An 11,649-nucleotide genomic window follows, 5' to 3' on the forward strand; every position below is an offset into this window, starting at 1 on the left:
ACCCAGGAAGACGTCTTTGTATTACACTGTTCAGTTTTATTAGCACAGCAGTAGCAATGTAGCAAAGCTACTGTACTTACACTATTACATTGTCTTGCTTAAGTGAGCCATGGGGTTCTGGCTCCTTCAGGAACTTTCACTCAGTCACTTCCAAAGTCTTCAGGCGTATGAAGCTGGATGGCAGTTTCCTATTAACCCCTGCCTGGACCAACCCACCAACCAAAATCCCTGGGAGTTCCTCAGCAACTTTTTCAGTTCGGGGAGTTGCAAGATAACCATCACAGAAACTACCACATCATCTTCTGTGAGGACGGTGCATGCACCAGCACAAATGACTAACAGAAGCCCAGCCACCAGGAGACACAGGCTCTCTCTCCTTATTATAGCACTGCTGTTATAATAATTGTAACATCGCACCCATCCCTACTGCGATGCTTTAACAGGTCTGTGATACACAGGAGGGATTCACTGCCCTGTGCACGTCCAATGCCATTCTCCAGCTCCATCAAGGCCATGAGAATATTTCTCTCCAGCGACCAAGTCCCTTGCCTGACCCCCCTCCTTTATCTAAACAGAGGTGCCAGGCAGATTTTCCAACAAGTGTCAGTCTCATTATACCAGCAGTCAAAAAGTGCTAATTTTACCTGGTGAAAAATGTAAGATGTACTCTCCCGAAACAAAGAATATAGGCTCCTGGCACAAATACACATGAAGATGATGCTCGTGGTACATACTTTCCCCCAAATAAAGCTTTATAAAACCAAAGGTGAATAAGATGTTTCCAGAGAATGAAGGTGTAAATATTTTATGGAGAGAATACTTATGCTGTTATCCTGTCAAGGAATTTGGAGGTTTCACTTAGGGAACAGGATCTCATTGTGCTGCTTAACAAACTTGCTTGCAGGTTGTCATTCAGAAAAGAGCTATTGTGTGCCTGGCCACGTAATAATGTCAACAGAAAACAGCAGAATTTAAACAAAGTTACAAGCCTTGGCTGTAAGAGTCTCTGAGCAGAAGTAAATGCATAAAGGGATTAAAAGAAATTCCTTGAGCAGACAGCATGTCGCATCAAGCTAATGCAAAGAGGAGAGAATCTCCACGCTACTAGTGACGCTTAACTCACTTGCTCATTTGCATATATTAAGCAAGGAGGAGTACAAAGCAGAAGGAGACAAAAAGAGAAACACAACTAAGGTTTTAACAAGTACTTAAGTTCTTATGCTATGTGGGGCAATTCACAAAGACTGCAGGGGCTATTCTGTTTTTTAAACAGTATCTCTATAGTTTCTGATAAAGTGCTCACAGTGACGGACTGTGAGGCTGCATTAGGCACTGCTGAAATTGCCTTCTAGAATGTAGTTCTGGGGTATACCACAAAATATGGACCCAGCCTGTTCATCTTCATGGAAGCATTAAAAGAGGGAGAGAGGACAGAGGAGCGCAAGAACTCAGTACATCCCGTTTATCATGCTTGCCACTCTCAGGATCAGTGTCACTAAGATACTCCCAAAGGGATTTACATTTTGCTTTTTCCTTTAGGTATTTGGTTAGGGTTTGGGGGGTGAAGCAAAAAAACCAAACCAAACCAAACCAAAAAGAGCAAGGCAGAAAGAACTGTGCAAATCACTGCTAGTACAAGATGCTTCACTTACACAAAAGTTGCACAATGTGACTTTTTCTTTGTTCACACCTGAAGTCTAGAGGGGCTGGAAGCTAACTCTAGCCTGAGCACAGAAGATTTCACAGCCTTTCATTGCACTACGGAGATGATCAGGCTTTTCAGGGGTCTGCATAACCCCAGAAGACCATGAACTACTTCTGTAGCTTAATAAGCGCAAAATGTTGCCTATAAAAATAAGCCTGTTGTAGGATTACGTTTGTTTTAGAGAGCTGTGAACGTCCATAAGATCATTTTAGGTAACCACAAACTTAGAAATATTGGAAATGATTGTGCTGAAGGTCTAAGTGGGTTTAAGTCTAAGGCATAAAATTAACTTGTGTTAATTAATACCCACCTAAATCCTCAAGTATCCCACATGAACTAAATAATTAACTCAAAGTTCAGCATTTTCAAACTTGTATCTTAAAGGCACACATACGACTCGAGAGCTTAGCTTGAGCTGAGAACATGTAAATGTCCAACTGCAGCTAACTCTGCACTTAACGCGTGCCAATTCTTGCCAGTGCTACAGATCTTAATATACTAAAACTCCTTTCTTAAAGCATCAGCTCAACATGTGATTATACGAGATTCCCAGCTTCCATTAAAAATGGACGTCCAGATTTTTAAAGGTGCAGACATGGGAAAGTCAGATTTTCACGACCACCAGGAACTTAATTTCCAGTGATTCAATAAACAATACATGTTTTTTGAAATGTTATTCTACAGTCAGGTGCACTGTAACTAGAAATCCCCTGTGATTTAAGGGGGGGAACACATTGGTAATGTGTTCCAGAACAAGCTTAAGAACAGAAGACTAAAGGCTAACAATGACAAGCAGCGTGGCCAAAATGTAAGCAAGATGGCTAAAATACAGTATTTAATTTGTGTTCAGGATTTCAAAGCAGATTGTAGGCACTTGAGTTCTCATTTTAATGGCCCAGAATTAGTGTTTCTGTATACCTAATTTGAAACTTGATGCCCACCCAGGTCAGAAGTCTGGGTCTCTGGGTAAGAACGTTAAATGCCAGTGTGAAAGCTCTGTAATTCCCTACATATGCATTCTCCAAAAATCAGGCTTCTTATAGAGACAGCATAATGAGACATCTGGCTTTTAAGGCATATAAAATTACCGGTTCCCTGAAAATACCATTTTCCATGCTTGTCTCCATTGAGACATGCCATCTACTCATCTTAAAGTTATTGCATGTTTTATCAGTTTAGCTAGGTCTTCGTATTTTAGGTTACCATAGCCACAACTGGTATTATACACTGTCATCTTCAGTATTTCATTGTAAGATGTTGGTCAGCCACCTTTCCAGAGAGAAGGCACGCGTCGGAAGATTTTAAATCACCTTTAAGGACAACTGTCAAGAATAAGAATGAAAGCAGCCTGCTTGTTTTTCTATAGCTGGAGCAAGTTCCGCTATCAATTCTGCTGAAGTCATGACCATGAATAGTACTGGGATATTTTGGTTTCTTTACTATAGACAGACAGAATATATACTGCAACCATGAATGACTAAGACTTCCTTTTAATCCAAAAACCAATAAAGTATTAGGAACTCCAAGCATTCCCTTTTTGCTGAACATGATATGTCTCTCTTTTTTTTAAACTTAATGAAATTTTCATACAAAAAATATTAATCTTTGCATTATTTTAAATAACTGACATACAAAGTTAAATAATAAAATAAGAGAAGGAAAAACCAACTAATATTATTTTGTAGGTGCAAGCAGAAGTACACCAGAAAACACACATCTGCCATTTTCTGTGCTCAGTTCACCATACAGAAGCATTACAGAAAGTTCTATTCACAGCCTTTAATTCTGGACTTTAATTGCATCATGTTATACTCTAGCTAGCCTCTATATCCTGTTGAATAATTTGATATTGCTGGTTTGTCTTTGTAAACCAAAGACAAGCTAAACCGAGTGCTGCTAACAGCACTGTTGATAAAGCTTTTATTTGATTTCCTTAGAAAGGTTGTGTGTACATCAAGGAGGTATTTGCATACATGATGATGAAGGTACATACATTGCTGCATAGTCCGTAGCTAAGTCAGTATTCTGTGACTCTGATTCTGAGTTAAGTTTGGAAAGGACCTTTGGAGATCACCTAGTCAAAGCCTTCTGCTCAAAGCAGGGTCAACTAGATTAGGTTGCCCAGGGCTGTGCCCAGTCGAGTTTGATTAGGTCCAAGGACACAGGAACTACAATCTCTCTGGGAAACCTATTCCAGCATTTGACACTCTCGCAGTGAAAAAGCTTTTTATGTTTAGATGGAGTTTCTTGTATTTCAGTTTGTTCCCACTGCTTCTTGTCCTGTCACTAGACGCGGGTGAGAAGAGTCTGAATCCCACTTCTTTATTTCAACCTCTCCCCTGCCCCAGGTTTTTATACACATTGAAGAGATCATCCCTTAGCCTTGCCTTCTCTTCTTTCTCTTGGCTAGACAATTCCAGCTCTCTCAGCCTCTCCTCATACAATAGATGCCCCAATCTTTCAACCATCTCTGTGGGCCTTCATTGGACACACTCCAGTATGTCCATGTGTCCCTTGTACTGGGGAGCCCAGAACAGGACATCACGCTCCAGAGCTGGCCTCACCAGCATTGAATACAGGGGAATAATCACCTCCCTTGGTCCACTGAATGCTGGTGGCCTTCTTTTATGCAAGGGCACATTGCTGGCCTATGTTCAACTTCATGTCCACCAGGACCCCTAAGCACCTTTTCTGCCAAGCTGTTTCCCAGACAGATGGCCTCCAGCCTGTGTTGGTGCATGGCATGATCGCTTTCCTGGTGCAGGATTTTGCATTACCCTTTGTTGAACTTCATGAGGTTCTGTTGGCTCATTTATCCAGCCTGTCAAAGTCCTCTGAATGACAACAGAACCATCTCATGTATCAACTGCTCTTCCAAATTCAGGGTACACTCTGTCTCATTGTCTCTGTCGATAATGATGATGTTAAACAGTACTGGTCACAGAACTGACCACTGGGGTACACCACTGGGGAATGGGCTCCAGCTGGATTTCAAGCCTTTTGCAACTCTTTTGGCCCAGCTTCAGGCAATTTTCAGTCCACCTCACTGTCTACTTATCCAGTCCTTACTTGTTCAATTTGTCTGCGAGGATATTATGTGAGATAATGTTGAAAGCCTTGTTAAAGTCAAAATCAGTGTTCTGAATGTCCCAGATCACCACAATCTTTCAAAGATGAAAAAGAGTGGCCTCACCATGACATGGGCCAGCTCCCTCAGCTCTTGTGAGTGCATCCCCATTGGGTGCCATGCACGTGTGTACGGCCCATTTGTTGAAATGTTTGCTAATCTCATCCTCCTCTACCAAGGGTAAGTCTTCACTGCTTTAGACTTTTCTACAGGTCTCAGGGGCCTGGGATTCTTGAGGGCAAATCTCACGTGTAAACTGAGGTGAAAACAACATTGTGTAATTTAGGTTTTTCCATAGCCTGTATTACCAGGTCGCTGCAGTAGTGAGCCCCCCTTTCCCTCATCTGACTTTTGCTGCTGATATAACTGTAGAAGTCTTTCTTATTTCCCTTCATGTCCACCACCAGATTCAACTCCAGGTGGGCACTGGCTTTCTTGACACCATTCCTGCACACTTGGACAGCATCCTATCATCCACCTGAGTCACTTAATCCTCCTTCCACCTCCTAATGTATTAGTTCTTTATAGCATTTGAACAAAACACCTTTCAAATGAAGAATAGATTTCCTGTAGAGAGTTGTCCAGAACCCCTGTCAAAGCTGAGCTACTGAGCAGAGACGACCCCAAGAGGCAAGTTAAGACACACAGAAGACAAGAATGAGCCCAAGTGGATCTAAGGGATAAGAGTGACTGGCAAGGGGCAGTGCTGGGCTTCTACAGCACCAAAATTCAAGCACACGACATGATCTGAAGAGAAGTTCAGAGGTAGGAAGGGAAGAGGGCAAGTGGTAAGTCCTGTGGAGTGACACTGCAATCAGACATCTCATTGTAAGGGTGAAATGGCACAAATGGAATATCTCATACATTATCAGAACTGACACTGGATTTCAGTTTCACTAGAATATGTCACTACTCTCAGAGGCGTATTAGCTGACAGAGCAATAGGATTGGAAACCTTTAAAGAAGCACAAAATATTCCAATAGAGAGGCAAAAGAAGAATCTATGACATCAGAATGAACTGCATGATGCCAAAAACAGGGGAGCAAATAAAAGGACTGAAAAAAACCCCACTTAAACCAGCTGGTTAGCAAGGAGGAAAAAAGAACTGGATATGTTTTTAAATAAAAAACATATAAGCCAATTCTCAGTCAGTATAAACTGACATAGTTCCATTAATATCAGTCGAAGGTTTATTACACAAGCGAAGTTCACTGCTTTGGGTTGATGCTATAGGCTCACAGGAAGGAACACAGACCTAAACTGAAGTTTTACACGCGCAAGCGCGCACAGACCCAGTGTAAAGGACCCTGGGCTTTTTCACGCAACTATGTGGCATTTTTTAACCAAAACTTTCTCTTTCTGCACTCTAACTTTTACAATATTAGCTCTGCTGCTCTACTATGACCACTTACCTTCTTTAACTCTTCCTGAATACTTCTGCCATTTTCCTCCGAGGACAAACTCTCCTTTTGGTTTTCAGGGTCTGTTCTAGGTTCTGGCTCTTGTTCTTCACCAGAAGATGTTTCCTTGTCACTCATTTTAGCAGCGAGCTGAAATAACCTGGATTTAAGCTCCTCTTCCATAAGGTCAGGCTTGATGTTCTGATGCTGATCCTCACTGCTTATGTCTGTTTCTGATAAATCATCGAAATCCTACAAGGAGATTAGAAGAGCAGTGTAATTACTGTATAGGTACAGCAAGGAAAACAAATAGCTTCCTGGAAAAGTACAGGTACGACCACTCTGCAGCAAAGCTAGAAAGAAAGTACACTAAGTGTGCTGATAAAAAAATACCATGTCTTTACAGAGGAATGCCAGTAGACCCACACCTGCTGGATTACATTTATCATTCCTGCTTACTTTTAGATTATGTAAAAAGGAACTATCAAAATCATTACGTATCTGTGTGCAACTACTGAAAGAACAGCCTAAATGGCATTTCCCATTCCCCGCACCGCACGGCCATCACTCTCGGGCACGGTGCAGTTAAAGTGAAGTGTGGGAATGAATAGGCTTGTGACCTGTCAGTTGTGTCCAGCTGTCAGTTGAAAGCTGCGCTCGAGTCCCCTGACTGCTGGTCTTGAGCATTATCCGTGTTCTTTCTTAAAGACTACTGGAAACGAGTTTTGAAAAAATCTCTCTTTTATTACATGATGGCGCTTAAGATTTTCAGCTTTCCCAGTGATTATTTACACAGGTGGATCCTCTACAGTGATGATTATTTTCCAAATGCCAGCCTCCTTGGAACAAGTTCAGTCTTTAGGAGCGCCTTCTTTTCTTACTCTTGGACCCTTAAAGGTGGGAAGTACTCAGAGGCTCAGTTAAGTACTCTGGGTGTTACAGACTTGACCATGACAAGTTTTTTACTCTGGAGGCTGAACTGCAGAAAAACAAAATCCTTTTGCGAGTCTGTTTAGCAGGGTGCCAGCCCTACATTTAATAATGTGGAAAGGGGCCTTTTTTTTTTTGTCAGCCCTCGCAGGAAATTGGAAAATATCTAATGGTTATGCCAAAAACAAATGTCCAGGTACATACTAACATATTTTCTGGATCTGTGCTGTCTGATTAGGACCCGATTTCCCCTGGTTTCCGCTGGAGTCCATGGAGAGACAGGCATCTCCCAGAGCAAGCCACTCCACCTATAGCATTAATGGCCTTCTGGAAATGCTCTTCTCTCCCTGCCGACTGCTAAGAGAGAGCTTTGAATAGTTAGACACTTGGTTTAGTGCTTCAGTCAAGTGCATTACGTAAGGTGGAATTAGGTGGTTTTAAAAATTACGAATTCTTTGAAATGGAGCACAATCACGACAAAACCGCCCGGACGGAGGCTATAAAGAACACAGCCTGGGACCCAGAAGCAGCAGGCACGCTGCAGCAGGTCTAAGAGGAGGATCTGGAGCAATTCTCAGACAGGAAATAATTCCTATTTGCCTTAAGCTCTCCTACCGTGACAGGACACTGCCGGAGAGACTAAAAGCTGTGTTCGCTCTACCATTCATTTGGAAATACATAAACAGGAGATTTGCTTTGCACAGCTACTGTCTCTGCAGCCGCAGCAGCAGTATTTATGGACGGACCAATTACCTCCAGCGCTCACGGGAAACGTTAACTCTGACAACTCTCTTACAAAACTGCTCTTAATGGATTGACACACCATGTTCATAATGCCAGTCCTCATCTCTCATACAGTAAACCGTACTATGTGGTGTCTAGCACTTTCACAGCTTTCTGGACAATTTTTGTCTGCAGTTACCTGTGAATCAATTACGCAACTATGTTATTGCTTTATAGCTCACCTTCAGGATGCAGAAAGCCCTTTTAGAAAATCAGGATTTGAAAGTACATGATTAACTATAATAGATGGGGAACCACAGGCTTATACTGAAATTTATTCTTTTCCCAAACAATCAGCTTTTGCAGAGTAAAAAGACTTTTCTGCCAAATGAACTTCCAAGATGTTCTGAATAAGATTGTGAACAAGATTTCAAGTCAGTGTGTTTCCACTTTAGTTTTAGAATACATTATACGCTCATATATACATTTAGAAGACTGGTATCATTTCACCTTTTTAATTAAAAATCTGTATTTATCATAACAGTACTTCCTCAAAACAAGAGATTTTTTTTCAGACATATCCTGCATGTAATTCAACAACTCATTACAACCCCTGACCCACAATCTGCTAATGAAAAATACTCACGTATTGCTAAACTTTTTGCTGGTGAAAGTCATGAGCTGCCTTGGCATCCCTAGGGTTTTATTCCACATTAGCTAAATTTGTGTTATGAATACACATCCTTTCTCAGGGCAGGATTCACCTTAAGGGTACTGATTTTATTACAGCTGGATTCAGGTATGTCTATTATCTATCTTTCAACCTCCTTACAATAAGCAGGTGGAGTACGTACATTTGCAAGATATCTGATATCCTATGATCTGATATCCTATAATGCTACACTTTGTGGTTTCTGGTAGGCTGCTTGGCTTGTGTGTTGAGCTTTTCAGACGGTGGCAGTAAACTATTTGCGAGGAGATGGCACCGCTTTCATGGATTAACAGATTAAAAAAATGCATTAGAAGCCATGACAACCATAAAAAATAATAAATACATTGAAAGGTGCTATTATTTATTTAATAGATGCTATCTTAAACTTCATTATTCCTTACTGTTCTCACTTCGGCTCTATCTGGTAAGTTTAATGACATCTTTGTCTTCATATAAATCATTGTGTAAATTCCCATTTGCATCTATCAGCAGCATGTAGTACTAACATCTGCAAACAAGAGTAAAGTGCTACTGCTGTATCTGAAAGCAGAGCTTCAGCGAGGGCCGGGCCGGCTATCACAGCCACAAACCCACTCTCACTAAAAGAAAATGAAGCGTTTCTAGTGCAAGCGTAAGTCCTTTAGCAGACAATGAACTAGGAAATACACCCTTCCTCACACACTCTATCCAAATCCTTGCATGCAAATGGCTGATAACACAATGTAATCCTAGCGAACAAAAAAAAAAATCCCCAAAATTAAGCAAGCAAGCAAAGCACTGGCTAGGAGGCTCCAGAACCGAATTCATGTTATACGATAAACTCCTGAGAGAAAGCTCCATTCATAGAGGAAACGAAAAATCAGAAGCTATGGTTTTTTAGGAAAAGACACAAATTGTGAGGTTTGCGGGCAGTTTCTCAGTGAGAGACGGTGTAATTTCAGGCCAGCTATTTTCAATAAATACATCCCAAGCGCCATCCCGTGGGGAGCGGCAGCCCGACAGTGCTCAACCTGTACCTGGCTGCAGGGCTGTAATTAACAGGTGGGGTCTCCTGATCAAAGGAGCAAACTCATCATGAGGGCACTTCCTTCACTGGAAGCAATTAAGCCACTCCGCTTTCCATCAGAAATATAAGAATTGCAGCTACACTAAGCAACACCTCCTCCTCTCAAAAAGATAATGCAAGCCAATATATCAATATTAATAATATCAATTATTAATAATAATGAAAGCCGACAGAGATCGGTGGTTTGAGTGGCAATTTCTTGTAAGAAGCTACAATTTGAAAAATAACTATCATTAAAAACGAGATGGCACTTCCCAATCTAGGTTCCCCAGGAATATAAATCTCCTGTGTTACATAAGTAATCAGGTTATCCGAAATTTATTATGGTAGGACATCAGTTTTATCAGGACAGTTTTCACATCCCTCTATACTTGCTTCATGACCACATTTGCAGCATTTCTACAGGCAACCCAGTAAAGCAGATTGTTCTTTTACCTATCATAAAGTGGCAAAAATTCTCCCCAAATACATCTTGATACCTGTTGACAGGTTTCCCTTTTAAAGTCACTCCAGACTTCATACAATAAATTCTCTCGCAGTCACAAAAGTCAGAATTCCGGTGTTGAGTCTAAAATCGGTTTTAAAAAACTGCCAGAGCAATACCCTAATCTAGGTACTGGAACTTGATTTAAAAATACCACAACACCAGCTTTTAGACTGCTAAACTAAAATCCGTTCTGCAATGCTGATGAAAACATAATGGTTAACAAATTGTCATGTTCTCATCAATGCTTATCAATATCTAAAGGGCGGGTGTCAAGAGGATGGGGTCCGGCTCTTATCAGTGGTGCCCGGCAACAGGACAAGGGGCAACGGGCACAAACTGGAACACAGGAAATTCCATCTCAATATGAGGAAAAACTTCTTCATTCTGAGGGTGGCAGAGCACTGGAACAGGCTGCCCAGAGAGGTGGTGGAGTCTCCATCTCTGGAGATACTCAAAACCCGCCTGGACGCGTTCCTGTGCAACCTGCTCTAGGTGACCCTGCTTTGGTGGGGGGGTTGGACTAGATGATCTCCAGAGGTCCCTTCCAATCCCTACCATTCTGTGATTCTGTTATTATTAAAACGCAGCAAAATAAGAAAAAAATGGGTTTCTTCACTGCAATTTACATACGATCAGTTGTTGAGTGTTTAATATCTAGATGCAGCACGGTTTAGAAGAGCATTTTGTATGGTTTCTGTAAATTCTGCATAACCTCAGCACGTGAAAATCTGACTGATTTAAGACCCCACAATGAAGCTTCCTTAAGTTTATGCTGACTGCAGTGCACCTACACTATCATTTTGTACAAACTATTTACATGTAGGGCTCTCTGCTGCAGCCTCAATCATTTTACCAAGATCAATACATTACTTTGGGGATTATACGAAGCCCTGACATGCCTTTAATCTCATTTTTCTAAGCTATATAAATGATGTCGGGCTAATTTATTATCATACCTCAGATCATATTCCTTACGCTCCTGATAATTTTAATCGCTTCCTAGAACTGTTCAACCGTGCAACATCCTTGCTATAAACTGTAGTAGCCAGCCCCATCCCTGCTCCCCGCAGCGCTCACATACTGGAGGCTGGAGTAACAGTTCTCCAAATGTGGGCACCAGCTGTCAAACCGGCCACCAGGAGGGGTGTGTCCAAAACCAAAATAAATAGATGCAAATCCATCCAGCCATGCATAAAGTTTCTCCTGAGAATCCCATTGCTTTGAGTACAGCAGTGTGATCCGGAGGCAGTGTGCCTCCACCTGCCCCACTGTGGCTGAGGGAGCAGGACAGCAGGAACCTCTTTTAGCTTCAGGGCTAAAAGGAAGGGGAGAAGGGGTCAGAATCCCAACCCTTGCATTTTTGAGCACAACAGAGAGGTATAAGCAGCACTTAAGATGCAAGGCAACTCACAGAAGAGTTTGAAAAACCAATCATTTTCTGCACCAGCTTGCACACTGAAGCACATTCTAGGTTGCTGCAGAATGCCATCATGTATGT

At 41.7% G+C, this 11,649-nt stretch overlaps 1 protein-coding gene across 7 annotated transcripts in view; it reads right to left on the minus strand.

The window, feature by feature from the left end:
• Positions 1-11,649, minus strand: part of MYRIP (myosin VIIA and Rab interacting protein) — a 235,759-nt gene that overhangs the window by 21,195 nt on the left and 202,915 nt on the right. For all 7 annotated transcript variants that reach the window (XM_074575268.1, XM_074575264.1, XM_074575265.1 and 4 more), the window contains one exon: positions 6,246-6,485. In XM_074575268.1, coding sequence (XP_074431369.1) covers positions 6,246-6,485 — 240 coding nt within the window. The remainder of the gene's footprint in view (positions 1-6,245; positions 6,486-11,649) is intronic.

Source organism: Larus michahellis, chromosome 2 (assembly GCF_964199755.1).
Source record: "Larus michahellis chromosome 2, bLarMic1.1, whole genome shotgun sequence".
Classification (NCBI taxonomy): Eukaryota; Metazoa; Chordata; class Aves; order Charadriiformes; family Laridae; genus Larus; species Larus michahellis.